The sequence below is a fragment of the Patagioenas fasciata genome, chromosome 13 (genome assembly GCF_037038585.1).
Source record: "Patagioenas fasciata isolate bPatFas1 chromosome 13, bPatFas1.hap1, whole genome shotgun sequence".
In the NCBI taxonomy this organism is placed as follows: domain Eukaryota; kingdom Metazoa; phylum Chordata; class Aves; order Columbiformes; family Columbidae; genus Patagioenas; species Patagioenas fasciata.
Genome location: NC_092532.1, coordinates 13,783,000 through 13,810,396, shown reverse-complemented (window position 1 = coordinate 13,810,396; position 27,397 = coordinate 13,783,000). Strand labels below are relative to the sequence as shown.

The window sequence follows — 27,397 nt, the reverse complement described above, 5'->3', positions numbered from 1 at the left end:
GAGGCTGGGAAGCGGCCACCACTTACCAGTCGGGAAGCTCTTGCCATGCTCCCTGGGGACCACCCGGCTGGTGGGCGAGTAGCTGGGCACAGGGCTGTCATACCAGCTGTCCATCAGGCCGTGACCAGCCTTGCTGGGGTAGTGCCTGCAACCAGAGAGCACATGGGCCATCAGGGAGCAGAGCCAGGCACGTCCAGCATGAGCTGGACCCGCAGAGCCAGCGCTGGAGCATCATTTTTGGTAGCTCTGCCGCCAATGTCAGACCCCCTTGGAGAGCAGCAGTGCCCGCACCTGGCTGCAGACAGCACACTGAGAGCTGGGGACCTGATAGGCACAACAGTGACCAGCATCGTCCCTGCCCTCCTGTCCCCCTCCATGCACCAAACTCCCTCTAAAGCACAGCAGCCAGGTGCTCTCTCTGCCCTCCTCGGCTACCCAGGCAATTTCGGCTGGCTCTTTTGGTGCTGAGGGAGCAGTGTCCAGGTTGCTGTTGTCCCCAAAATCAGCAGGTGTGAACGTGAACTTGTACACAGGGATGTGATGAGCTGATCCTGAAGAGCATCCCCAAGACAAGGAAGCGAGAACAGCGATAAAGGTGGCAGGAACATCCCTGTCACTACAGGCTGTGCAGTAATCCCATTGCCAGCGCTGAATAATCCCTCGTCAATAGGCAGGAAATTAGGCGAGAACAGGCAGAGATTTCTTTTTAATCACAATTTAATGAGGTGTCTCAGGCTTGGACGCTCTGCTCCTGCACTTCGTTTTACAGCCCTTTATTCTGGTGCTTTTTAGGCCACCTCTTTGTCTTCATGCGGATGTGGGATGTGTGAGATAGAAAATTTTTTATGGGGTCTTTTTTTTTCTTTTTTTTTTTTTTTGGCTGTTATCACCATGAGAAAACAAGTACAATACTCCTCATTACAAACTGGGCCCACACATCAGCAAATAAAAGCCAGCAAAGTCTTTCATGGGCTCTAATTGCTCTGTCTGATGTTGGGCTCATTTCCTCCTCATTGTTTCCCAAGAGCTTCTACTTTTCCCACATGTTTTGTACAAGGTTTGCTGCAGACCAGTGGTTTCCTTCCAAAATGGGGAGAAAAAAGTCATGTGGAGTGATGAAACCCAGAGCATTTCTCCTGGGAAAGCTGGTGAGATGTCACCAGAGCTGCCCAGGGTCTTACCGTGTCCCAGGGAGCAACAGCTCCTGCAAGATGCTGGTCTGGGACATGCTTGCTGCTGATGTTAAAACCAAAACCACCAAGACCTGGCTGCAATGAAACATTCAGGTACTTGGTGTGGTGTCGCAACTGGGATTTTCATGCTCTGTGGTCCAAGGGCCTTTGTCCCCTCTTCCCACCCACGGACTGGTGAAACCAAGGTGACCATACCCCCGCCCCGGCATCCCCTGGCCTCCTGGTTTGCAGGTGTGGCAGGAGACAAGATCTGCTTCATGAGCATCTGATGAACAGTTTCCGTGGCAACCTGTCCTGGTTACAGCTGGTGACAGTGATACTCCGGGGAGGCAAGTGACACTGTGACACCAAGTGAGGGCTGTGCTGAGGTTTGGACTATGCTGCTAGGTACTCCTTATATTTTAGTGCTGGCAGCACTTGAGAAATCTTGAAACCATCTCCTCCATCTTCCAAGCTGGGTAGGATGTGCTGGGCTGCAGGGATGGGGATGGTCCCCTCCTCATGGGACCCAAGGATGGTGGTACCAGTCTCTTGTGCACAAGTGCCCTTCACCTCTGCAGAGGATTTCATCCCTGGGTGCCCTCACAGGTGGGACAGCATCCCCAACATGGGACACTGCCCATGGCAGGCTGGCCCCAGCACACACCAGGCACTTTTTTTTCCCCCCGAATGGGACCAGTGGCTTTGCTGGGAGAAGCAGCCCCATGCACCCAGCACCACCCAGCACAACCCCACGGGCGCTTCCCCCCTGTTTGCATTCCCCCTGCACCGCTGGCAGGCAGAGTGGCCAAGCAGGACCCTTTGGGCTGCAGGAGTGTCAGGGACAGGGCAGGACAGAGCGCTGCAGGAATGCCCTGAGAACTCTCAGGAAGCCGGGAAGGGAGGCAAAGAGAAAGGCAATCGCTCACCCAGCTCCCCTTTGCTCCTGCACACTTTCTACTGCATTTTCCCTCACCCTGCAAAAGCATCCCCAACTCTCCCTCCACCCCGCTGTGCCAAAATCAACCAGGAAGCAGTGAGGAAGGAGGACAGGAGGTGCTGCAGACCTGCTGGGGTTGGTTTGCTCGTCGATGGCATCCACAGCACTCTCCACAGAGCTCAGCAGTGACTGGGTCTGGTTCGCCGTCTCCTTCAGCAGGAAGCGAGTCACAAACTGGTCCACGTTGCTGCCACTCTCGTACACCTGCCAAGGCAGACAGGGAGAGCGGTGAGACCCAGCGGGCTCCCCAGCTGCTGCAGCATCCGTCCAACATCCCATGCAGAAGCTGGTTCCCTCCGTGTACTGACCGTAAGGGCCACGGGAAGAATGAGCGCGTGCTGTCCCATATAGCATAGAGCCCCTCCAGCATTCGTCACCCCTGGAACAGATTTATAGTGGCTGTGATGGGAGGAAGTGTGGGCAGCAAGGGACATCAGCACTGCTTCATTTATAGATAAATCAAGCAATGCGAAGAGACAATTACTTAAAGCCCATAGTTGCCCTCTTTATTGTGACAGGACAAGGGGTTGTGACAGGACAAGGGGTGATAGTTTTAAACTAAAGGAGGGGAGATTCAGGCTGGACATGAGAAAGGAGTTTTTTTACACCGAGGGTGGTGATAGACTGGCCCAGGTTGCCCAGAGAGGTGGTGGATGCCCCATCCCTGGAGACATCCCAGGCCAGGCTGGACGGGGCTCTGAGCAACCTGATCTGGTGAAGATGTCCCTGCTCATGGCAGGAGTGGGACTGGATGAGCTGTGAAGGCCCCTTCGAACCCAAACTATTCCGTGATCCTATTAACTGATGGGCTTAAAGCACCCAGGGCCCTTGCCCAGCACAGCCTTGCTGTGCTCCATCCTGCTCCTCCACCTCCACTTCCTGCCAGGCATGGGTAGAACTAAGACACCAGCACAACCAGTCCAAGCAGTTCAACACTGTCTCAACACCACTCCAACCAGTCCAACATCAGCCCAACCAGTCTGAGCCCCAGTCCAACTGGACCAAGACCAGCCCAGCCAGGCTACTGGCCACACTCCATCTGGCTGAAGTTAACCACTCAGCATTAGAGCTAAAATAACTTGCAGTGAAAGGAAAAGCTCCTCTAAACCCAAACTTGCCAGCACCACTTTTTCCCCAAACTCCCTCCAAACCACCGGTGCTAGGGCAGCATGTAGCCCAGGCAAACTGCCATCAGACAGCCCCGTCCCTGCATGTTGGCACCTCCTGGCATGGAATTTCTGTGGGACTCACAAATTTTTGGTGTCACGAGATGGGGATGGACACTGCCCAGCTCCCTGCATGCCACCAGCAGTGACCAAACTGGGGGGTAAGACCAGAGCACGATCCCAGCACCACCATTTGTGTGAGCATGCAGCGGCACAGCGTGAGTACCCCAAGATCTCCCTGTGTAAATTATTCTTGTTTTATTGCGAAGCCATTAACAAGGGTTATTTCCATGGCAACCAGCACAGCTCCGTAAGAACCCGGAGGGGCTTTATCTCATATTTTAAATCATAAAAGAAGAATGAGCTGAAGAAAAACACTTATAAGGAAGCTGGTTGCCCAGCTGATTTCTCACCCCTGATTTGGTAGGGGAGCAGGAGCTTCTTTATAGCTTCTTGAACATCCAACTAGGTTGGCAGTTAATGACTGACACAAAAAACTGCGGTGTTTCTAGGGGACAAGCACGACATGGTGATCATCACCAGATGGTGATGCTGAAGCAAACTGCTATGCAGTGTACTGTGTTCATGATCTCCTGGCACCCTTGGGTGGCAGGGAGGGAGGCGTAAGGACAGCTGGGATCGATGCACTACCTTGCTCCTTTGTCAGTTCAGCCCATCCCAGTACACCAGTAAAACGGGGATGGGACTGGCCCAGGGTGCTCCATGGGCTGCACCATATCTGCACGAGGAGTAAGAACTGAGACGTTCCTTGGGCTTGGGGGATGCACTCAGCAGCGTACATGGGACCCTGCCACTTTCTGAGCCTTTCTCCAAGCAAGACTGCGCTCCCCTCCCCAGCCCCAGTGCTCCCCAGCACAGCCCAGTGTGCTCCTCCAGCACCACTGGTGCCTGATAGCCAGGAGGGAAGAAATCAGCATTGGTGTGAGATACAGGGAAATGCATCAGAAGACTCAGGCAGGAGAGGATGGGGATCTGCCTGGCCAGGGATCAGCAAAGCCTCATAAATGCAACCCTTAAGTGTGAGTGAGTGCCTCCGAGTTATCTCCCTCCTCCACAGCCTGGCAATGTTTGAAAACGAGGTCAGCCAGCTTAGAAAAACCCACTTGCCTGCTGGTTGTTAGCACAGAGAATCGTAACACCCTGAAACCAAGCACAGCCGGTGCAGCACCGCTCACCCCTACACACAGGCGCAGGACGAGGAGCGCGATGGAGCAGTGTCCCCATCGGGGCTGCCCCCAGACTGTCCCTGCCTCACTGAGGGGAACCAAAGATCGATGTCTCCCTCAGTCCTTCCTTCAGGATTTTGACTTATTTGACCAGGGAGTGGAGCAATGAGTGATGTGCCATGAGATCACGCAGCTTCCCAGGGCTGGCTGCCCGTCTTTGCCTGGTATGGTTACTACTGGGCTTTTGCATGCCAAGTCCTCACCCTGGGGACGTGGTGCCACCATGCCGAGCTTGGACATCTCCTGACAAGTCCTGCCCCGTTTTCCCTCACCCCATGCAGGCAGAGAGAGGGGTGAACAGGCAGCCCAGGGCCATGGATACAGCAGCTGGTAGAGAACCACACCGGACCCCATCCATGGTAGGAACAGGCGCCATTGCAAGACAAATAAACAGCGACAGAGCCAAGGCAGTGATGTGAAAACAATTGTTGAGCAGTTAAATTGGGGAAAAAATTTTGAGCACCTTCACAAATATTCCTGGATAGCTGGATGATCTCTTTTCTCCCTAGAAAAATACAACTAGCTCAGAGTGTGCAATATACACTATGTATATGTATGTGTGACTTCTTTCCAAGCACTGTATTATACATATATGCACAGACACATAAATCACATCGGACCAATTCTGTATAGATAGTTTATTAAATTCTCTGTCAAGGTACTTCATCCTTCATCTTCCTCTGCTGGCAGACTTTAGAAAGAGCCCCACACTGGGCCAAATCCACCCCTTTGCTCAGGCAATTATTTTATCATTTAATACATCTTCCACTATCCACACTCTGGCTAAGGAGGGTGTATTAAATCGATAAATCACCTTGGCAAAGACATATCATTGCATTTGGGATCTGAAACAATTTCTTTTGTGGTTTCCCCCCTCCATGGCTACTCCCTGTGCACGTGTCCCTGCCTGCAGCCAGCAGCCTGCCCATAATGAAGGCATAAATATATTAATCAGCCGCTCAAACAGACTCTGCTATAATTACAGATAGGTTTTGATTAACTCTCGCAGCCAGCCCTGCTCTGATTGCTGGTGCTGGGGATCTGATTGCTGCCTTGGTGGCAGGTGGCTGCTCCCATGGGCTGGGGGCGATGTCCCTCCTCGTGTATTTAACATTGACTGGAAGGCCTCGGGGAGCTGCTGATGCTAAACGGGGAGCTGTGCGCGCTCCTCTGAGTGGCTGATTGGATTATTCTTTTAATTAAGAGCAGCAGTTTTCTGGGACATGATTTACCCTGTCAAGTGTGGGGGCTGGATGCAAGCGCGGGGTAGGCTGGAGCTGGGGGCTGCACCCGGGTCCCCGTGTCCCGAGAACCCCACTGCTGTTCCAAGCAGTATTGCACTGCAAAGACACAGTAATTCCCCATAAACGTCCCTTTCCAGTGAGAGCTGCAACACCACTACCTTGTCCTCTTCTCTGATAGTCATCCAAACCATGTACCACATACCCCATGGATGCTCCAAGCCCATCGGCTGATTCTAAACCTGCTCCGTGCAATTTATTCCATTCAGTTTCCCTTCCACAGGTGCAAAGAGTTCACTGCTGCTTTTCCATTTCAATCCATACATCAGGTAAATCAGGCAACGTGCTGCTATTTACCTCCACGTTTCTGCTGCTCTCCAAGACCCTATAACCTGTCTCCTGCAAACACCACAAGTCAATTTCCTGATCAACCCTCCCTGTACCTTGTATGAACAGATCGCCCTCTGCAGCACGGGAACCTGCATCTTTTGGAAAATCATATTTATGAACACACAGGCTATGCTGAGTGCTGTCTGATCACGTGGACTTAACTCTGGGTGCTAGAATATATGACTGCAAGAGTATGCAGAGTTAAATGTTGGGATTTTATTACCTAACTACAGCCTATCATCTCAGTTCAGCTTCAAGAAAAATCGTATAGATGATTCCCATGTACTCTTAAATGAGCCTAGCTCCCTACACCTAGGTGCTCGGGATGGATGTTGAGTACAAAGCTATGTCAGCTGTGCAGAAGAATATCAGGGTGTCCATGAAGATCTGATACTTTTTGGCAGGCCAGTAAGTCCAATAGCTCTGAAACTAAACAACGTGGGGGTTTTTAACCCCACTTAACTAACTCTGGCCATTTCCCAACCCAGTTGTGACATGTGCTCTCAAGAGCTGTGTCTGAAATGTGTGTGCTGAAAGGTTTTTCAGCAATCCCTTGGGCTCTCCTCTAGTAAATGTCTTATTTGGTATTGCAAAAACAAGTCATTAAGAAGACCAGCTCCAAAGGAATCCTTCCCATTATCTTATTCAAACATTTGTCAGTCTGTCCTAGGGAGATTTAATGAGGTTTATTCTTATCAGTTCCACCCTGAAGAGTCATTTCCTCCTTGCTTTGCCTGAGAAGTTAAAATATTTATGGAGATAATATAATAATTGCTGCTCAATGAAGCCACTTTGTGCCGGAAGCTCTTGGAGGGACACAGCTCCAAGCCTGCTCTTTTCCATCCAGCTGGTCCATTAGTTCAAGGCTAGAAAGAATTTGTCACCACAGATCCTACCCTGCTGCAGAGTGTTTTGCTGGCAAGCCTTGTTGAGGAAGGAGCAGGGTGGCTGCCAAAGAGGCTGAGGAGGGTGAAAAGATCCCAGATCCCACTGCTCTCTTCACATCACGGGCTTTTTCTGTGCCTCTAAAGCACATCCCCATGCACAGAGAGCGCTCACATTGGGAGCACAGGCTGCTCAAAGGCAACCACAGCTCTTCCAGCTTTCCATTTCCTTATGTACCCGCCCAAATTCTGGCACAGATTAATTAAAACACCACTTGGATGTGTTACCTGTGCAAATCACAGCTGGGATTTTTGTGCCATTGAGCGCTTGGACTTGCCAACACCAGATTCAAGCATCCCTCATTGGGTATTGCAAACTGATGGCCAAACCTGTGCTCTTGCAGTCATGTTCCTTGTGGGAACTGAATGACTGAAAAAGGAGATTTTCGATGTTGTTGAGCATCTCAAAATTTCTTTGCTGGCATTTTTAAAGGTCACTATTTAGCTTGTTAAGGCTACAGGATGTAAAATATAAATGATTCTGTGCCACCCACGGACTCGGAGACCCCCCAAGACAAGCTGGCACCTTCCCTTTGCCTTGCAGCATTGTAGCCTGACCAACGAGGTTTTCCAGTGCTGGTTTTCAGTGACACTGGCCAAACTGGTTGACATTTATCAAGCCTGGTGATACTGATGGCTTCTCCAATTTTTATTCACTTCAAGCACCACCGAAGCACGCCCACAGAGTGATGGCACCGAACTGAGGAGGCTTTTCAAATGGAAACCAAAGCCAATTCTGTTTCGCCCACACTTTTCCTTCAGTTAAAAAAAAAAACAAAAACAAAAAACAACCAACCTAACAACAAAGCCATTCCCACATTGCCATGCCATGAAACACCCCTGTCAAACCTCATTCCAGGATGATGAAGAGGTTATCTTCCACCCACTCACCCTTTAAAAAACAGGCATGTGTTGCGCTGTAGCCTCGGAATGGCTGATTTAAATTCGTAGCTCATAATTGCCTGTTTTCTTCCGAAATATATTTTCTTATAATCAGAATAACACTCAGACCTGCCTCTCGCTCCTTTTCCTATTCCTGACTCTTAAATCCCTTCAAAAGCGGAGACCCGAAACTGATTGCCTGGCACATAATCAGTAGAAGAAACCTGAAGAGAACAGACACTTAAATAGTTGATAAATGAAAGCATTAACATATGAAAGACCCTCAGCCTTCCTGAAAAAAACACAAATGAGACACCTGTTCAGATAAAAAACCCAGTGACGGCATCACATGGGTTTTAAAAACCTTTTGCTATAAAAACCTCCGTCCTTTTATAAATCTCAGTATCAACCCCTTCTCAGCTCATGTTTGCCTTCTCTGGTCTTGAAGGTCTCCCACCACAGACCCTTCCCAAGCAATATCTCACAGGGTTTCCTTCTCCTCGTTTTTAGAAATTCCCCTTCCTGCAACATAACCCTGTTATTTCTCATTGTAGTCATGTGGATGTGAAGGCCACGTAATTTTGGCCCTATCATGTGCTATACAACGCACATCTATGGATCAAGATATGGCATTGGCATATGGCATTTTTGTGCCCTGTCCACTTACTTAGCAGGCAAAAAACAGACTTGGAAAATTAAAAGTGTGGCCTGCTACTTCTGAACACCCTGCCTATAATTAGCCTTTCTCTTAACATAAGCTCCTAATTAGCTGTATTTACTACCCACAAGACTATAAATTAATACATATTTTATCTCACTTTTCCAAGGAAAGTACAGATTTTGTTTTCCAAATAGGACCTACCCAAAAGACCCTGCAGATGTATTGACGTGGGATGGTCAAGCTGCTGAAGGCTCAGCCTGGCTGTGCCAGCTGGTTATGTGTTGTCTCGGTCCCTGCCTTTCCTTTTGATGGCTCCTTCAAAGCTGTTCGCGGGCAAGAACTTTGGCAAGACAGCAGTACTGACATCTGGTGGATTTATTCCCTTCACCATACAATTTATCTAATCCCAGTAGAAATGGCCTTAAAATGGGAGAGGGCAGGAGGAAGACCTACAGGAGGCCCATGAGAGCCAGGGCAGCATGAGCAGGACCTCCAGAGAAGATGCTCTTCCTTCTCAGAGCAAAAGGAGGGACATGAATTTTCAAGCAACAGACAAGCAGAAGAGCAGTGAATAAACATCGTCAACTAAAAATAAGCTCCAAGAGAGACCTTCTTAAGATTCATCTCCCTGCCAGCCCTGCTGTGCTCTCCGTCCGTCTGGCAGCCCGGTGGGATCTCACGCACAGCCCAGCAGAGCTGGCAGGGAAATAGCTCCGAATGGCATCACACATAGAATCGGCTTTTTGGTCTGGAGTCTGAACAGGAAAGTTGGGGAAAATTCAGTTCTTGCAGAACTGGAGTAGCACTTTTGGCTTTCATTTACACTGCAATGTTTTCTTAAATTCATTTCAGAGAAGAGCTGCAGAAATGCTTTCTGAGAAGCTAAACAAATATGCCTTGTTTCCGTTTAGATTATTCTGGAACTATAAAGTTTTCCAGAAATCCATGTCATTTTTCACCATAGAAATGGATACTGAAATTGTTCAGAAATGTATCATTCAAAATATATGGAAACATGACTCAGCCTTTACCAATTCATCACCACACTGCCACTCCTTCCTTTTTTCAGCCAAAACCATTCGCCGTGAATACATCTTTAACTGCATTATAGGAGTCTTTCTAAGCTGGCATTTCATCATAAAATCACCCATCCAAGAAAGGAGTAAAAAAACAGCTAATAATCTTTAAAACAATTCCAACCCTGTCAGGACCGAGTTCTGTGCTGCAAAGATGACGATGGATGCCAGAAAAGGCAAACTAATCACCAGCAAAGGGCCATTTGGGCAAACATCCTGATCCCTAGAGAAGGGTCAAATGCTTCCAAGGGGGAAGACCATGACAAGATGGGCAGGATCTCCCAGGGCTCAGCCAGGTACAAAGGAGATCAGCTGTTCCTGTGTTTGGCAGCAAGGAAACCAGAGAAGTCCTTTGCCGAAGGAGAACCTGATACGCACTAGGGTATGAATTCACCCAGGAGAAAAGATCTCTACAACTATCTGAAAGGAGGTTGTAGCATGGAGCGTTTTGGTCTCTTCTCCCGAGTAGCAAGTGATAGGACAAGAGGAAATAGCCTCAAGTTGTGCCAGGGGAGGTTTAGATTGGATACTAGGAAAAATTTTTTCATGGAAAGAGCTGTCAGGCTTTGGAACAGGCTGCCCAGGGAAGTGGTGGAGTCACCATCCCTGGAGGGGTTTAAAAGACACGTAGATGAGGTTCTTAGGGACATGGTTTAGTGTCAGAGATAGGTTAATGGTTGGACTTGATGGTTTTGAGGGTCTCTTCCAACCAAAATGATTCTATGATTCTATAAAGATGAAAAAACAGATGTTCTGTGCTGCAGTGGTGCCCCATGGGCTTCAAGCTCAAACCAGGGGAGCTCAGCTGACGCTCATGTAACCATCATGGCTCAGAGGGAGCCGAGATGGAGCCAGATGATGATATCCATGGGAAGCCCTGAGCAGCTCATGCTGCACCCAGAGCTGCTGCCACCGTGCTGCTGTTACACCCTCCTATGGGCCAGTCTCCTGCTGCAGCAAAGCGCTGCTCCAGGGCCTCAGATGACCTCAGTATGAACACCAAGTTTGTTAAGCAGAGCAGGAGAAAACCTGCTCAATTAAAACGAAAGGACAAGATAAAGGATTAGCTGGAGAGTGGGAGGAAAAGATTAAGAATTATTTTATCTTTAGGTGTCATCATTCAAAAAAGAGCAATATCATATTTGGCAAGCTTAATTTTTGCAGGTAAGAATGCAAATGAGAGCACTCTATACGGCTGTTCTGGACCATGCTATAACCCGTCCATCATTTTTAGCATTCGAGACTGGCGGCAGGTGGTGGTTGCGCTGGGGCTGTAACGGAGCTGCTCAAACACGCGCTCCCTCGCAGGGCGCTGGTGGGGAAGCCCCTGGTCATACTGGCATGGGCAGAAGGGAGAGGACGTGCCCTGCAGCGGCTCCTGCTGAGCCCCAGAGCCCTGCATCTCCTGTGCATTGTGACTACATGTCATGAGGCAGAGACAAGAAGGGGGAATTGCAGCAGAACAATTCAACTCACAAATAATGTATGCAAACCTATTCACCCATATGGATACAGCTCTGAGCTTCCTTGCGCTGCTGGAGCATCAGCAGCTGTTACTGAAGGTCAGTACATTCAGTTTTCCCTTTATGATTCTGTTATCTAAATAATGATGCTCAGGGAAAAATGTGTTTGCAGCTGGTTTGGGTACATAAGACACATGTGGTATTTGGCACCCTGACACAAGAAGGCTTTCAGGGGTTGTGTGGTGTGTTACCACTTGGTCATGTTTGCGCTTTCGCTCCATTAAATGAGATAAAAAGGATTTTGGTGAGTGACAGACTGGCAATGGCCCTGGCAGCAGGCGAGCAAGGAGTAAAACACTTTCACATCTCTTTTTGCTCCCCTCCAGGACCAATGGGGATGCTGAAGTTCAAGCAGAGGGTGGTCCAGGGCCACCCACAGGTTCTCAGACCTTCTCCATAAACCTCTCCTGCTGCCCCTCTCTTCTCTTTGAAGCCAGTCTCTGAATGCCCCCTAATTTGCCAGCACCCCGTCCCCTGCTCTGCTCACCCTGTCCTGGTCCTTGCCAAGGCAGAGTTGCACAGCCATTCCCCACACTGTGTCAATGAGCATCAGAGAGATCAGCTGCATTTATTTCAGTATGTCCATGGGGGTTATTTGCAATTTCAGCTCCAATTTTGGGCAATTTTGCTTTACAAGTACTTCCCTTCCAGCTGGCACAGGGCATGCACCAAAACCGGTCACCAGCGCTTCTTGGACCTGTCTAGTGCCCAACAGGAGGTTGGAACGATTTGACCTCAAATCTGAGCTGCTTCGTCCTTGAGGATATTGTTCACTCGGCATTTTTTGGGACTTCTTTGCAGCTTGCTTTTCAAGCCTGCCTCACCGCCAAAGGTCAGCTGTGCTCATGTTTCCATGCTCAGTGCTTCAAAATGCTTATTTGACATAAGCGAGGAGCAGGAGCAACCCCAGTGCGGCCGGCGGTGGAAGCCGTACCTGGCAGGAATGGGGCTAATTGAGCCTCTTGGGTTCAAAAACACAAAATATGCCTCTTTTTTTTTTTTAACCAAGCTAAAGCACGTTTCCTGCAGTTTCTGGGTGAGGGTGCTATGTCCTTCTTGGTCACATTGGTTTTGATATTTGCTAGCTGCACTATAAAATGGTAAATTAGAATTATATAAAAACATCTCCTACTGTCAGCTTTTTTTTTCGGATCCTGAAAGTTTATTTCCTTTCTCTCCAATTTAACTTTGCATTTGCCACCGTCATTGGCAGTCGTTTCAACACAGCACGGACATCACCATATTGGAAAATAATTACAATGACAGATTTTGTTTTGCTGTATGAGACCTTCCACTATTGAATCTAATTACTGCTGATACTTTATGAGCTCCTCCAGCACAAGATAATTGCTGCTTTCTCTTTTTATGAGCAAGAAATAATCAGCTGTCTTTTAAGGTGAGAAATACAAACAGCAATTAAACACCACGGCTACCCAGCCTCTCTCGTCAACAGGCACCTCTCGTCAGAAAGCCAACACAGAAGAAGGTTAGGCTTCATTTATCATTTGCTTTTTCTAATGGAGGGGAGAGGGAGGGAATAAGGAACATTCTCAAATGAGCAACAGCTTTCTCCAGCTGACAAAATGCTTATTTTAATACAGAGAAGCAGGAGTAGCTCACAAGTGAAGCAGTTTGCTCACGAGTCTGTGTGCTCAGCATGAGCACCAAGCCCTTTGCAGGGTCTGGCCTTGGGGAAAAGCTGCAGAGACACAGCAACAAGCTCCAGCAGCGAAGGGCACAAAACAATGCTCAGATCCTACCAAACCTTGTTGCTTTGGCAGGCTTTTCCCTGATCCAGTGTTCCTACAAATATATTTGTATGTGCGTATCTCCTACACATCCTGACAGCAGCATGAGGTCCATCACACATGGAGGAGGTGGAGCAGCAGGAGACCTGGATGGAGGGACCCCCTCAGACAGCTGGAAGCTCAAACCAGCTTTTGCAATCCTGGGATGGAGAGTCTTCGCCCTGGGGCTGGGGCTTTACCCTGCAGGTGTGGTCCCAGCCCTGGAGGAAATAAAACACCCCTGCGACATTCCCCAGGCTGGGGTATGAGAACTTATACGGGCTGGAACCTGGTGGGAAGACCTGATTACTTGATCAGTTCAGAACCTAAGAAGCCTGCTTCTGACACTTTTGGCAATACTGACACTAAAACCAGCAAGACTAGTAAACAGGTACTTTATTTTTTAGGGAAAATATACAGTGAAAGAATCTCAGATCTCAAAAAAAAAGAAAAAGCAATGATGTTTTACACTCAGGAAAAGCTACTGATGCTGCCTGGAAGTCTGTCTTATCTGAACACTGGAGATAAGTTTCTGTGCCACCTACAACACAGCTTACTTTCTGGCTTTTTGGTTTTGTTTTGTTTTTGTTTTTTTTTTTTCCCCTTCAGTTCCTTACAAGAACAAAGCACCTGTGTTTGAATAATGCATTGATGTACCACTTTGTTCACAAAATCACAGCAGGGAGATGATGTTTTTCATGAAACACCTCTTTGCCAGTTCCTCTCTGTGACCGAGTCTTACTCCGTCTGCTCACTCGCCAGGCAGCAAAGAGCAACACACCTCAGGGGCTGATAAAACGGGGGCAGTGTTTCCGTCGCCTGGCTTTAGCCATCTAGAAGGGACATGTCTGCATCTGAGATCTCTCAGAGTCACAGGAGGAAGATGCCTCCAGCACTCTGGATCTCATTGGTCCCATCCACAAAACCATGATGGGGGTGACCAGCTCAGGTTTAGGTAAATAACCTTGACCCATTGCAACTAAGGCAGGTGAATCCTGTCCTGAGTAGCTGAATCAAGGAGGGAGAAAGATGCTCTTTTCATGAAGGCAGAGGGTTGGGATTATGAATAACCATCTTGCTTCTGCTGCAGATTTCTAATGGAAGGTAATACCCACATGCTCAGATGCCTGACTTATAAACAGAGAATAAGCCATTCTCCTCTTGCAAAACAACGGAGAAATCAGCCATACATTTTAACCTTGCATTTGAAAAGCAACGGTGGAAGGCATCACAAATAGCAAGTTGGAGTGAATTACTGCTATTAGCATGTTAACATGTATTTAAAATACATCGTTTGAAAATCTGACTGCCAGAAAATTTTCTAACAATATATATAAATGAAGCATGAACAGGCTTAGCAACTTAATGAAAAAAAAAATGAACTCTTACTGTTTCCAGGGTTTTTTTACTCCCTCATAATATGTTGATAAAAAATTCACAAACACTTTAGATCAGTGTTTGGTCAGAAACTTTTGTCTTTTGTTTAATATGGCAAGACATCAAGATGTGAAATATGTTCTTTCACTTTCCATGCTGCCATCCTCACACACATCAAAAAGGATGGATTTGGATAAAGTGAGGAAATTAGGGTCTTTACTCAGCAACCAGAGGAGTGAGAAATTTGCTGTTCTAACTTCTAAAACTTCTTATCGTTGCTAAATCTCTAATGTGGAGAAATTTAAGCTTCTCCTTTAGCTCCAAAGATAAACAGAAGGGAGATTTCAATTTGGATTACTCAGAGGAGGAATGGAGTTGAATCAGGAGGTTCTTACAGGTGCTTGGCAAAAGCAAAACCGCCCTTCTTGGCTCAGTCCCCACCAGTGATAAGAAAGGGTACTTTTCACTCATCATGGCACAAAGGAATGATGCAAATATGGCTGGAGGTAGAAGTGGGAGGAGGATTGATTATGGTGAGGTAACAAATATCACTGATATAGCACAGTTGTTTTATCAAGTGGTATAGAAAGGATAGGAAAATGGTTTCAAAGGAACAAGACCTCTATAATAAACACCTCACCAAATGAATGGTGCACATCTCAGCAAGGATGTTTATCTGATACATCAGCTCAGATTTTCTAGATATTTGTAAATAAACTTCAGTGTGCTTCTTGAGCAGTGTCACTGTCCAGTAATCCATCATTAACAGTACCATTAAGGTACATGGTGGATTTTGTTTTAAGAAGCTGGAGGTACCCTGCACATGTAAAACAAACATTTCCGCTGCAGTCCTTCAAACACACGGACATCTGGTTTCTGACACAGCTTTGTGCACATGAATGACCATATTTCTGGAACTCAGGATGCCTTCCAACACACAAGATGTACTTAATGTTTCCAAAAGCACTCCCAGTGATGCACCTTCATGCTTCAGGCAATGCAAAGTATAAGCCATAGCACAGCCAAGACTTAGGAAGGGTGCTGAGAAGATACAGTGCTCTGCCACAAAGCCTCCCCACTACCATCTACTGCACATGACATTGGCACCTTGGTTCACAATCTGGCCAAGATTTTTACAATTCATTTGCTGTTAACACCAAAAAAATCTACTGTCCTTCTGTTGCTGCAATGATCCACTTACCACACAAATGCAAAAGCACAAGGAGATGACACTGCTGAATAGGATGAAAACCTTCAGATTTAGATGCTTGATTAATGCAAAATTTGCACCGTTCACTCTGAGCCGGTGGAGCACAAGGCGCAGTAAGCAGGACTCACCCGTTTGGTGTAGTCCATCGCCTTCAGGATGGAGAGGTTCAGTGTCTCCAGTGAGGCCAAGACATCTTCATAGTCTCCCATATGGTCAGCAAAATAGTCTGGGAAAACAAAGAGGGACATGATGGAAACTGTTGATGTAACATCACGCTTCAAGGCTATGTGACCAAGAAAGGTCTATATACTGGCAGAAATTAAAACCTGAGAGGGTGGTTTTAAGTATATTTTTATATTCTATATTCTGAGCCAAAGTCACATTTTGTCCTTCAAGGGTGGGAGGTGGTACAATTCCTGTGAAGTTTGGGACCATTGTAAAAAAGAGATGTAAGGCACAGTAACTCCCACAGTCACAGGCTTCTGAGGGCAAAGTCTGCCTTGAAAGGAAAAGAACGCAGCTGCAAGCTGGGCCTGAAAGGACGTGTTCTCCACGGAGAGGGAGGGAGTCCATGCTGTCTCTGTGCCATCCTCAAATCCTATGTTCAGTTTTGGGCCCCTCATTACAAGAAAGACACTGAGATACTGAAGCAAGTTCAGAGAAGGGAATGGAGCTGGGGAAGGGTCTGGAGCACAAGTGTGATGGGAGCGGATGAGGGACCTGGGGGGTTCAGCCTGGAGAACAGGAGCTGAGGGGAGACCTTCTGATCTCTGAACTGCCTGGAGCATGGAGGGGGTTGGTCTCTTCTCCCAATTAACAAGAGACAGGATGAGAGGAAATGGCCTCAAGTTGCGCCAGGGGAGGTTCAGATTGGATATTAGGAAAAAATTCTTCCTGGAAAGGGTTTTCAGGCATTGGAACAGGCTGCCCAGGGCAATGATGGAGTCATCATCCCTGGAGGAGTTTAAAAGACACGCAGATGAGGTTCTTAGGGACATGATTTACTGCCAGTGTTGGCTTGATGGTTGGTCTCGATAATCTTGAGGGTCTCTTCCAACCAAAACGCTTCTATGATCCTCAGCCCTCCCGTGGGAAGGGTGATCTGCACCAGGCTGCACTGCAGCTCCAGCAGTGGCCAGATGCAATCCCAGCCACTCTTCACTGATGCAAAACACAGCCAAAATCGGTGTGTCCCCAACGTGGCCAATGGCTCCATGACCCATTTGAACCCTGGTGCAGTTTCATGCAAGAGCTAGAGTCCTGAAATCAGCCATTCACAACAGAAACAGTGAGAAGTGAAGCCTGATGGTGAGGTGTGCTGTGATCTTGCAGTGTAGACACAAAGTTACCCGGTTTCTGGGTGATTGACAGTGATTACAGCTAAAAGCTGTTCCTTAAAAGTCACCAGCACTGTTCCTTAGTGCTAAGACACAAAGCTTCACACCAAGGTGACAGCTCTGTGGAATGCAACAAGACAAACGCCAGGAAACAATCCCACTAATTAGGTTCTCTTGGCTTAATTAGAAGTGTCTATAGCTATTTACAGCCCAAGAACGTATCCAAGGGGAAGAAGATTTGGTAGAAACTGGAATGTCACAGCGTGATTGACAGCAGCTGTTTGCTGTTGCATGGTTGCCAAACAGCTTATTCTCACTGCAGCATGTTTGTGTTATTCTTCTTATTATTACTTTACTTGGGAAAGAAAAAATGAGCAGATCTTAAAGGTGAAGAAAAACTATTTATGTAGGTCCTGAAATGAAAAGCTGGGCCCCTGTATTCCAGGAGAAATGAGCTGTTGCGGGCAGAGCACAGCCCCAAGACCAACCAAGGAGCACAGCATTGGCTTAACCAAAGTACTCAATGCTACCATTTTAACCTTATTTATTCACAGGAATATCTGAGATCAGCTCTTCCTATCCCACATGGTTATTGCTCATGGCTCCTACACATGTGCAGAGAGCAATGGGTGGATGCTCAGGAGATGAACAACACTGCAACCCAGGGCTGGTGTGGGAGGAGGCGGGTGCCCCCACCCACCATCCGTTTCTAAAGGGTTGATGTGTGTCTCCCATTTGTAGAGTACATCTCAGTTCTCTGAACATGCAATGTCTGTGTTTCATTTAAACTGAGGAGTGGCAGGTACAATTTGGTAGCTGTTCATGCATTTTATGGACATACTGAGTGCTTCCAGCTCCTCTGGGGGTAAGAGCTATAAAACCAAGTTTAAGACAGTCTACATGCTGGTGATCATTGCATTTGTCAGCAGGAAAAAAAAAAAAAAACAAACAGAACTTCATAAGATGCTATCTGATATGGATTAAACCATACTGAATTTCTCTTACAAGCTGCGGGGATCAAGAAATCCTTTAAAAAAATGCTCTCAAACTCCTACAATACACAATGCATTTCAAGAGAGAGAACCCAGCTTCCATTTTGCCAAAACAAAGTTTTATATTTAAACTACCACTTAGAAGAGCAGCAAGCAAATAAGAAATGGCAGGCAAGGGTGGGTATTCAGCAGATAACGGCTCTAGGCAGGATCTCGTGCTGATTGAGCCTTCCTCCAGCTTCCCGCAGGAGGTGATGGGTTTATCTGCCTCCTCTCCTGGCAGCTTCATCCCCCAGAAAGGCAGCAGGTTGGGATCACGCTGGGCAACAGCCACGCGATTTTCTGATTTTATCAGACTGATGGAGAAAGCAATGTGGGGTCAAGCAATGATGTTCCTATGCCTGCTTTTCCTGGCAAAGCTGACAGTAGGGGATGGGGAGTTTTGGTCTTTTGGGTCAGCTGGCAAGGTGACCGAACATAATGAGAAAGGAGCGATGGGAACAAGCCCATCATATTGTCAGTGAGTCAAAAGGATTTTATGTTTCTTGTGGACAACAAGAGGGGATAACGAGCTGAAAGATTGCTGGAGGCTCAAGTGCTCAATATCCTGCAGGGTGCTGTGGTGAGAAAGGTGGGGTGTTGGTGGGGTGCTGGCAGGGGTTAAGTGCACTGGGAGGAGAAAAACCCTGTGTAACAGCCCAGTGCAGGCAGAGCCACAGGCTTAAAAGTCTTAAAAGTGTCAGGAATAAGGAGTAACCACCTGGTGCTGGCACAGGCATCCAGCAAACACTGTTCTGGCTGCTCAACGTGCTCTCAGCCAGACCTCTGAAGGCTGTAATCAGTGGCAAGGTGATTGATGAAGGTAAATGGTGAGGACCTGCCGAGGTGTCTTTATATGTTCTTCTGCATCCTGGCATGGAAGGCAAGGAGAAGAGGCAGGTGAACTCTCTGTAAGGCCACGCACCTCTGTCTCTCCATCTCCTCCCAAAAAGATGGGGCGCAGGAAACGTTTTCCAATACCAAGTATCCATGGAAAAATACACCTGAGTTAAGATCAGGAGCCCTGTGCATGAGTCGCCTCACATAAAGGCAAAGCCCTTGAGAAATACTGGCAGGAAATATTCCCTTTCTGGTCAAGGTATGGGATAAAACATTACCAAGGATTTTCTTTTTGGCCTTTAATTTCTGTGAGCTGTAGGTGTGTAGAAGTGGTGTACTCCTCAGGCAGCCTGCTGGAAACATGTTATGGGTACTGCAGATGGATAGTGGTTTATTGAACTTCAGAGCAGAGCTGGAAGCCATGACACTGCCACAAATTAAATTCTGGCATGTTACTGAATAGGAGCCAGGTGCTCCACTCAGCTCTGACCCCAATTGTGTTGCAAGAAAATGAAGAAAAGTTTTGTCAATTTTCCTGTGGAATACAGGGTGAAGCCGCAGAAGTGCTGAGACCCCCTCAGCTCCGCAGCCACCACGGCCCTGCCAGCTTTGCAACGGGTTTCATGCATCTGAAAGCACACATATACATAGCAATTGCTTTGCCCCAAGAGAGGGACTACACTCACCGCACAGCTCTTTGGTGTCCACATTGCTGGAAAAGGGGGTAGACAAGGCAGGGGAGGAAGCAGGAAAAAAAAGAGAGAAACACGATTTTAATGTGAAGGACAGAAGAAGGATACATTTAGGATTTCTGCAGGCTTAACCTCAGACACCCACCCATAATGTCATCAACCACTCAGCATCCCCCAGCTACTGGTGACAGGTTAAGGAGAAGGCAATGGTTGGTGCTACTCAGGAAATCCGCACACATCTGCATCTTCAGCATCCACACCACTGGGACAGGTTCACACCTTATTTTGGATATTCCCTGAGGGGGAAAAGGGGACTTGTGCATCCACCTCATGGGTGGACCTGTGCCTATACGGGACCTAGAACAGCAACTCCTCTGCTTTCCTCCCAAATATCCATCCTGGCAACACCCTGGTGATGTATCCAGTGCAGCACAGGAATGTGTTTGTTCTCATTTGCTCAGACTAAAAATTTGCACAATTTCTAGATGGATCAATTGTCCCGATTCTGAGCTCACAAAGCATCCACAGAGCTGTGCACAGTTCCCACCTGGGACTCCCTCCAGAAAAGATTGCACTTGCTTCTTAATACATGACCATTCAGTTTATGTAACAACATGCCTGGGGAGTAAAGATTGCTACTAATCTCTTTGCACTTCAGATTGCCACACAATTATTAGTGCCGTTCAAGCACTGGAATGATCTCTTAATAATATTATATTTTATGAATCCAGCTGTTTCTTTAACTAAACTCATCCCTGCCCTGTCTGACCTGTCAACATAAGTGGATTAGGGAAAGAGATGTTTTCAATACTGCTTTCATCCTCCCGCAGCCCTGCCCAGGCTCGGAAATCATCCCAACCGTTTGCCTGTGCCCTGACCGACCGGACCTGGGCTCTTCCCTGCCTCCATGACCCAAAGCTTCCACTCGCCGCTGGCCTTCTCCTGGGACGTGACATCCTTCTGAAGGGACGACGCACGATGAGGAAGCGTTAATTTGGGATTGTTCTTCGCTACCAAGGCCATGCTAAACCCTGTCACTGAGGATTCATGACACAAAGCACAGTACCTTCGGAGCAAGCTAAAGTACCCAGGGAAATCTTGTCTCTGCTGAAATCTTTTGCCATCTCCTGCAGCAGGCTCAGATCCTGTGCGGGCAGAGCAGCCTCGCTGGGCTGTGCCTGGCAGCAGGATGGGGCACAGGCTGCATTTCCCACTCAAACAGCACTATAAAGCATTTTCTGCTTTAGAAGAGAGATGAGTTTAGGAGATTTATCTTTCTCTTTTGGTTCTGCTTGAGAAGATGGCTCAGACATGAGGAAGAATTTTTTTGCAATGAGAGTGGTAAAATACTGGCCCAGGTTGCCCAGAGAGGTGGTGGATGCCCCATCCCTGGAGACATCCCAGGCCAGGCTGGACAGGGCTCTGAGCAACCTGAGCTGGTGAAGATGTCCCTGCTCATGGCAGGGGTGGCACTGTTTGATGTTTGGTCTCTCTTTCAATCCAAACTATTCTGTGATTCTATAAGACACAAGTGCAGGGACTGTGCTGACCTCTCCCTACATGCACTTCATCCCCAAGGTGCCAGGTACACTATGGCTAAGCAGAAACGCACATGTGCGCTGGTGATACCTGGGGAGGAAATTCCCCAAATTCACAGTGCCATCTGTGACAGGGTTCTCCCCAAAAGCAGAGCCACAGGTGATGGTACTGGTGATCCCTTCACTGCCTCTCCTGAGCTGTGGAACCTGCCGGGTGCTGGAGGCGAACACGAACATCTTGATCCTGTGAGATGCCAGCTGCCAGAAAGGTGCTACCCGCTTGTCTCACGCTGTAAAAGCACATTCCCAAATCACACACCCTTTGGGGTAACCAATGTCTGTCACAGCTTAAAAAAAGTCGTCTCTCAGCTCAGACACATTTGCAGAGCAGGATACATGGTGTGGAAGCTGCTGGCAGCAAAGGCGCTGGCACAAGCTGCAGCCCAAGCTGCAGGTAGCATGTGCATCTCTCTGCAAAATGAGCTTTTGCATTGCTTTGTCTTAACTCCCACAAAAATCAACCACCTTTCACAAACCCTAGATTACTTCACTGAATCCTACAAACCCCATCAGGGATGCAGTGAGCTAAATTTCCCTGACTTCCCATTCTCATGCTGAAATCCATGGAATATGCAGATCCCAAACCCTACCCAAAAGAGCCGACTCCTGACTGAACAGTCCACGGTGCTTTGGCAGCAGTGATTGCTAACCCAGGGCACAGCAATTTACAGGCAGAGAAAATTCAGAAAGCAGGAGATGCACCTCCAGCACTGGCACAGCCCCATGCCCACCTGAGGACCACGGCTGGTCTTTCACCAAAGCTCTCGACAGCACCAATACTGTCAGGCACATGCACAGGAGGAGTTTTTATGTCAACATCGCCCACAAAGTGCTTAAATAATGTTTTTCAGAAGCCAGTTAGTGTTTATAAACACCTACCAAAGTGATTATGGGTTTGCAGCTAGGGCATGTCACTGAGAAAAAAGAAAAATCCGTTATTGCTTTCCACATGGTTTTGCATTGTAATAATTGATCTGCTGCTGCCAAAAATGGTCTTTTATTTCCTCACATCAATATTACTAAACAGTGCTCGAATGTTAACTTGGCTGAGAAGCTGCTTTTAACTTTAAGCCATCTTGCATTAAGAATAATTTCAAGTAAAGAAATTACTGAAGTCATGAGCTGACAATAAAAGAGATTATAATATTCAGATGGAAATTTATCAGGAGAAATGAATGGGCACTCGAGCAGGACTCACAGCATTTCCTGGGATGTTTACATCCCACAGGACCGTGTCTGTCAGGAATGTTGCGGAGATGCAGTCACGTCCTAATCAGTGTTATGGGGGTTTTGTTGCCCAACATGAACCCCGCATGGCTGGACACGCAACACCAGGGAGGGGCACTACCTAGTCACAAAACCATTTACAAGCAGCTCTGGCAGTTTAACGCATTAGTAACTAACCAGCCCATGGGTTGCTGCCAGTAGGATTTTTTTTTTGATGGAATAAATTCAGGATCTGGGTTTCAGGCCTCATGAAATGGGAGGTGGCTGCTCCCCATGAAAGCTGCTCTTCAGCAGAGGTGTTTGGAGTGGTCATATATTGTGAAGCCCTTTGAATTTCATTGCAAACATTTAGATGAGCATTAGCTACTAATTTTCTTTCAGCCGCCAAATAGCCAACCTTCCCATAAGACTCAATGAAATAAAAAGAAAAATCACAAGGTGTTCTCATTTTTTCCAGGAAAAAAAATCAGCTACCAGAACACTTCGCTGTGAATTAGCTTTTAATTTTAAGCATTCTTACATTAATAGCATGACTAGTTAAAGAATTTATTGAAGCCATAACCCAACTAAGTATAATATAATAATTTTCAAGTGAAACTTTAAATTAAGAGATCATTAAAGACTTCTGTGTTATACAGGGGTTTTTTTTCTGCATAGTGGAGGCCGCTTCTATCGGATTACTTTCCAAAACAAAAGTCTTTCTTACATCAAAGTAGAAAAATAAATAAATTCTAAGTCTTTTGGTTTCAAACCTTCTCCTCTGTTTTCCAGCCAGTGAAGCTGTGACGTGGAGAAGCACAGCCTTGCACCCCCATTCTTGCTGGGGATGTGCACCCTTTGAGATTACTTTCCAAGGCAAAGATCCTCCATTTGTCACCTGGGACCTAATTTCTCTGACAGATATAGGAGCAAAACACGAGTGCTCAGCTTTCAACCTAGAGCATCTTCTGAAAAATTAGAGTCCAAGCCATAAACTAATGTGGCCACATAAAGGACTGTTTATTGCTCACCACCCACCATCGTTTAAATACACTGGGATAATTTGACCAGATAAACATATTGGCAATAGGGAAATAGTTTTCCCTGCTGGTTTGCATCCAACTATTTCAAAGAAAAAGAAAAGTCCTCAAAGCGTGATACTCCCCCCTCATTCATAGCAGTTTAAAGAGCAACAACCGTGCTGTGAGAGCATCTCCTCAGTGGGCTTAATTAAGTGATTTTGCCCAGGGAATAATTTCTGCCACACGAGCAGGAAGAGGCTGCCCAGAGTAATCACTGTGCCTCCTGCACACTCCAGAAAGAAACATATTTCACCCCAAAAAACCCACCCAATGTTAAAATGTGAGCAAGCAGCTTGATGAGCGCCTGAGCTAATGAGGATCCCCAGGAAGTTGCCTCTTTGCCCTGCCACATCCTTGATTGCAGATTATCCAGCAGATGAGCCTTTATCAGAGTTGCCCTATACTGACTTTCTGCTGTTTTTCCATGGGTTCAAAGCACTTATAAGCTTTTTTTCTTCTCTACTTGCCTTTCCTGAAACACACTGCCATTTTTGAGATTTTCTCCCAGAGAAAGGTGGGGTGGCAACACCAGACAGAGGGCATATTGTAGAAAAGGTGTCCAACTGCCCAGGGATTACAAACTCAAACTGAGTATCCCAGCAGCCAGACCTCCGGGTGGGTGCTGGTCCCCCACATATCCTCCAGTTCTCAGGTCAGAAGATCCAGCTGCATCGATCCAGATCAGCCCAACACTTTGAGTGAGTCAGTATTTTTCCAGCAGGAGAAAAAAAAACAACTGAAAATTTCCCACAGTGATTTGCTTTAGCTCGTAAGAAGCAAGCCCAGTGCAGCTTACCCAGACAGCACCCCAGGAGTTCTTCAGGACTCAGCATGGCAAAGCCAGAGCTGTCCTGGTCCACTGCTGGTGACAGTCCCTCTACTAGGGACTAGAGTCCTGCAGAGGTTCCTTCAAACCAAAATGGCTGTGAGACTACTGCCTAGCATCTCTCTCTTTCCTTCCCAGCATCTCCCTGTTTTCCAGGCTTCTCTCCAACCATGGAATCAGTTAGGTTGGAAAAGACCTTTAAGATCCTCAAGTCCAACTGTAAACCTAACACTGCCAAGTCCACCAATAAACCACGACCCTAAGTGCCACATCTACACATCTTTTAAATACCTCCAGGGATGGTGACTCAACCACTTCCAACCACTCAACCAATTATAGAGAGGAGCAGGAAAGTTATGAGAAGACTGGAAAGATAAGGCGAAGGAGTGGAGCACGAAATTCCCTTCTTCAGTTTCAGCTCAGCCAAGGAAAGATGTCCAAGGCTCTCCCAATGGGTGGCACAATCAGGAACATAACGGGAATTCAGAAGTAGCAAATACATCAAAGTCTCATCTTCACAGCGTATTTCTCATGCAAATAGCTGCCTGGATGTGCTGCTTGAATGCCACTCAACACCTGATCGGCTTCAGCTGAAGATAATAACCCTTTTACTTGGCCAGATGAAAGGTTTGCATCAGCAGCCACATGGCTTAGTTGCTTCACCAGCACAGAAAATGGAAGTTTTTTCTGAAATCATGTTCTACTTTTATTTCCATCTTCAATTCACAGCTTTGGGTTTGCTACGAGGCTTCAAACAAACATGGAAACAAATTATCCTCTAGCATTAGCCACCTGCAAAACTCACTTTCATTTAGGAAAGACTAAAAAACATGTGCAGCTGGAAAGTATTATTATATCTGATGATACGCCTTCTAGTCCCAGTAGCAACAGCACTGTGTTATCTCAACAGCTCAGAAGTGGAAAATGTACATCCAGATGCCTACTAAGGGGTCACAGATGGTCACTCTTGATCATTAGTTTCTGAACTCAAAGAAGCATTTTTACACAAACCCCAGAGCAAGAGAAATTATACCAGGCAGAGCAAGAGAAATACCAAACACTGGATGCCAGCCAGGGGTCGAATAACTTTAATTCTAAAGAACTAAACGATTTCCAAGCCCATGATCATTCTCTTCCAGAGAACCCTTTCCGAGACCTACCCAAGGACCTCCTTCACCTGCCCACTGGCTTTAAAAACCTCCACTCTTATGGCAGGAAGTAAAAAAGGACTTCCAAAATTTGAGATGCCACATGCAAAGGAACAGCATAAACCATATGCCAAGGCTGTCCACAACCAGAAGTGCACCCAGCCAGCTGCAGCTTCCAATGACAGAGGCAGACAAGTATTCACAACATATGTCAGTTTTGGCTTTAATTTCCTGAGCCATGACAAGCTGGCAGTCAGGGCTCTGGTGACCACCTGGCTCTTACTTTAAAGGACGGTCTTTATCTCTGCTTCCTGCATGAAATAAATTGAAAATATACTTTGCAATGCACTTCAGCAGGAATAATTCAGAGGTGCATATACTGGTGCAGGCACATGTGCCCTGCACATGACTCAGTACAGATGAGAAATAGAGTGAGCAGCAAGTCTTAAAAAAACAGCAGGGATTATTCATTCAGCTCTGCTTTTTCCAGCAGGACAGAAAGTACCACCTATTTAAATACCTAGAGCGGATGGCTCATTCACATGAGCTGAGGCTGGGTTCACTATTCACTGCAGACAGAGGTTTCCCCCTAAATTTGTGTTATGTGAAACAGGAGCGTGTTTGCAGAGTCCATATGGATCACCACTGGAATGTTTCCAGCACTGGAGCATGACGATTTACGTTAAAACACCCACAGGGAATAGCTCCCACAGGGGCTCCTGGCCTTCTCCAAAGGAAAACTAACAACTTCATTCTTCCCTTGGCACATGTTTCATCATCGAGCATTTGGGGAGCACAGGAAGAGGGTCTGAAGGCCCAGCAGTGAATCATGTTTTTCTTTGAAGTGCTAGTACCACAGAGAAGAAAAAATAGGGACAAAGAACTGCCCAGAAATAGAGAGAAGGAAAAGGAGAATTTTGTATGAAGTTTTCACATATATATTACGAAGAGCCTCATCATCCGTGGTGCATGATTGGGGATTATAATGGTTTCTAGGTACTCTGGGAGACAGTTTCTTTCCTCCTACTTGCCCTTGCTATAAGCAGGATTTTGGTTCACCCATTGCTTTGAAGGCTGAAGGCTGTTGTCCCCAAAGACGTTTTGCTCACCTAAACCCAGGGTGCAGCTCCTTCCAGCTCCTTGCACAGCTTTACTCTAGGACTTAGGCAGATGATGACCACGACAGGGGAAGTTTCACTTCTTTTCTACAGCATATGGCCACAGACACTAATGCTGCTCAGCAAGACAGCAGGTGAGCAGCAGGAGGACTGCACAGCAAACCTTTATTCAGACCCATTGAATATTAATATTTTAATATTAATATTTTAATATGGCTTTCTATGGCTCCTTGCCTTGATAAGCCATCTGCATTCTCATTGATACAGACACTGCCCAGATCCAGTTTTGAAACCATAAGACCACATTCATTGGAAATGCTAGCACCCAAAGTCGTGCACTAGGGCAGCAGAGCCCTCATTGCAAGCCAGTTATTTGTAAAACACTGATTTTTCAAGGTAAACTGAACTTCAATACAAACAAGCACACAGCAAAATTGGCAGGCTCAGGATAAAACACACTCCCTGACTCATATGAATTGATGGCTGTTCCCTCCCTACAAAACAAGTCCCGGTGAGGTTGCTACAGTATCACACAGGCCAGGACGGACCTGCTGTCCCTGCAGAAACAGACAGAAACCAGAAGGTCCTGGTTCCCTGCTGAGCCCTGGCAGGTAGGGCTGTCACTGCCCAAACCAGACAGAAAGCATTTCAGCTATCCACATCTGTGGTTTCAGCATCACCAGAGATTACGTGACCTTCTAGCATTATGGGGAAGATCAGCAGAAGACCTTAACCCTCTCCTCCTTCTCCTCCCCAATGTGGAAAGCCCTCAGCAGATCTATGAGTGTGGCTGGTGGCTCTCCCGGGGATAGACACATTCACAGCCAAGTGCCACATGGCCTT

The 27,397-nt window shown here is 47.0% G+C and overlaps 1 protein-coding gene across 1 annotated transcript in view; it reads right to left on the bottom strand.

The window, feature by feature from the left end:
- The window catches only part of NECAB2 (N-terminal EF-hand calcium binding protein 2), an 85,466-nt gene that overhangs the window by 3,303 nt on the left and 54,766 nt on the right, over positions 1 to 27,397 (bottom strand). Inside the window, exons 4-7 of the mRNA XM_065848658.2 lie at positions 19,571 to 19,596; positions 15,805 to 15,902; positions 2,240 to 2,376; positions 27 to 145 (exon numbers count right to left, since the gene is read on the bottom strand). Coding sequence (XP_065704730.1) covers positions 27 to 145; positions 2,240 to 2,376; positions 15,805 to 15,902; positions 19,571 to 19,596 — 380 coding nt within the window. The remainder of the gene's footprint in view (positions 1 to 26; positions 146 to 2,239; positions 2,377 to 15,804; positions 15,903 to 19,570; positions 19,597 to 27,397) is intronic.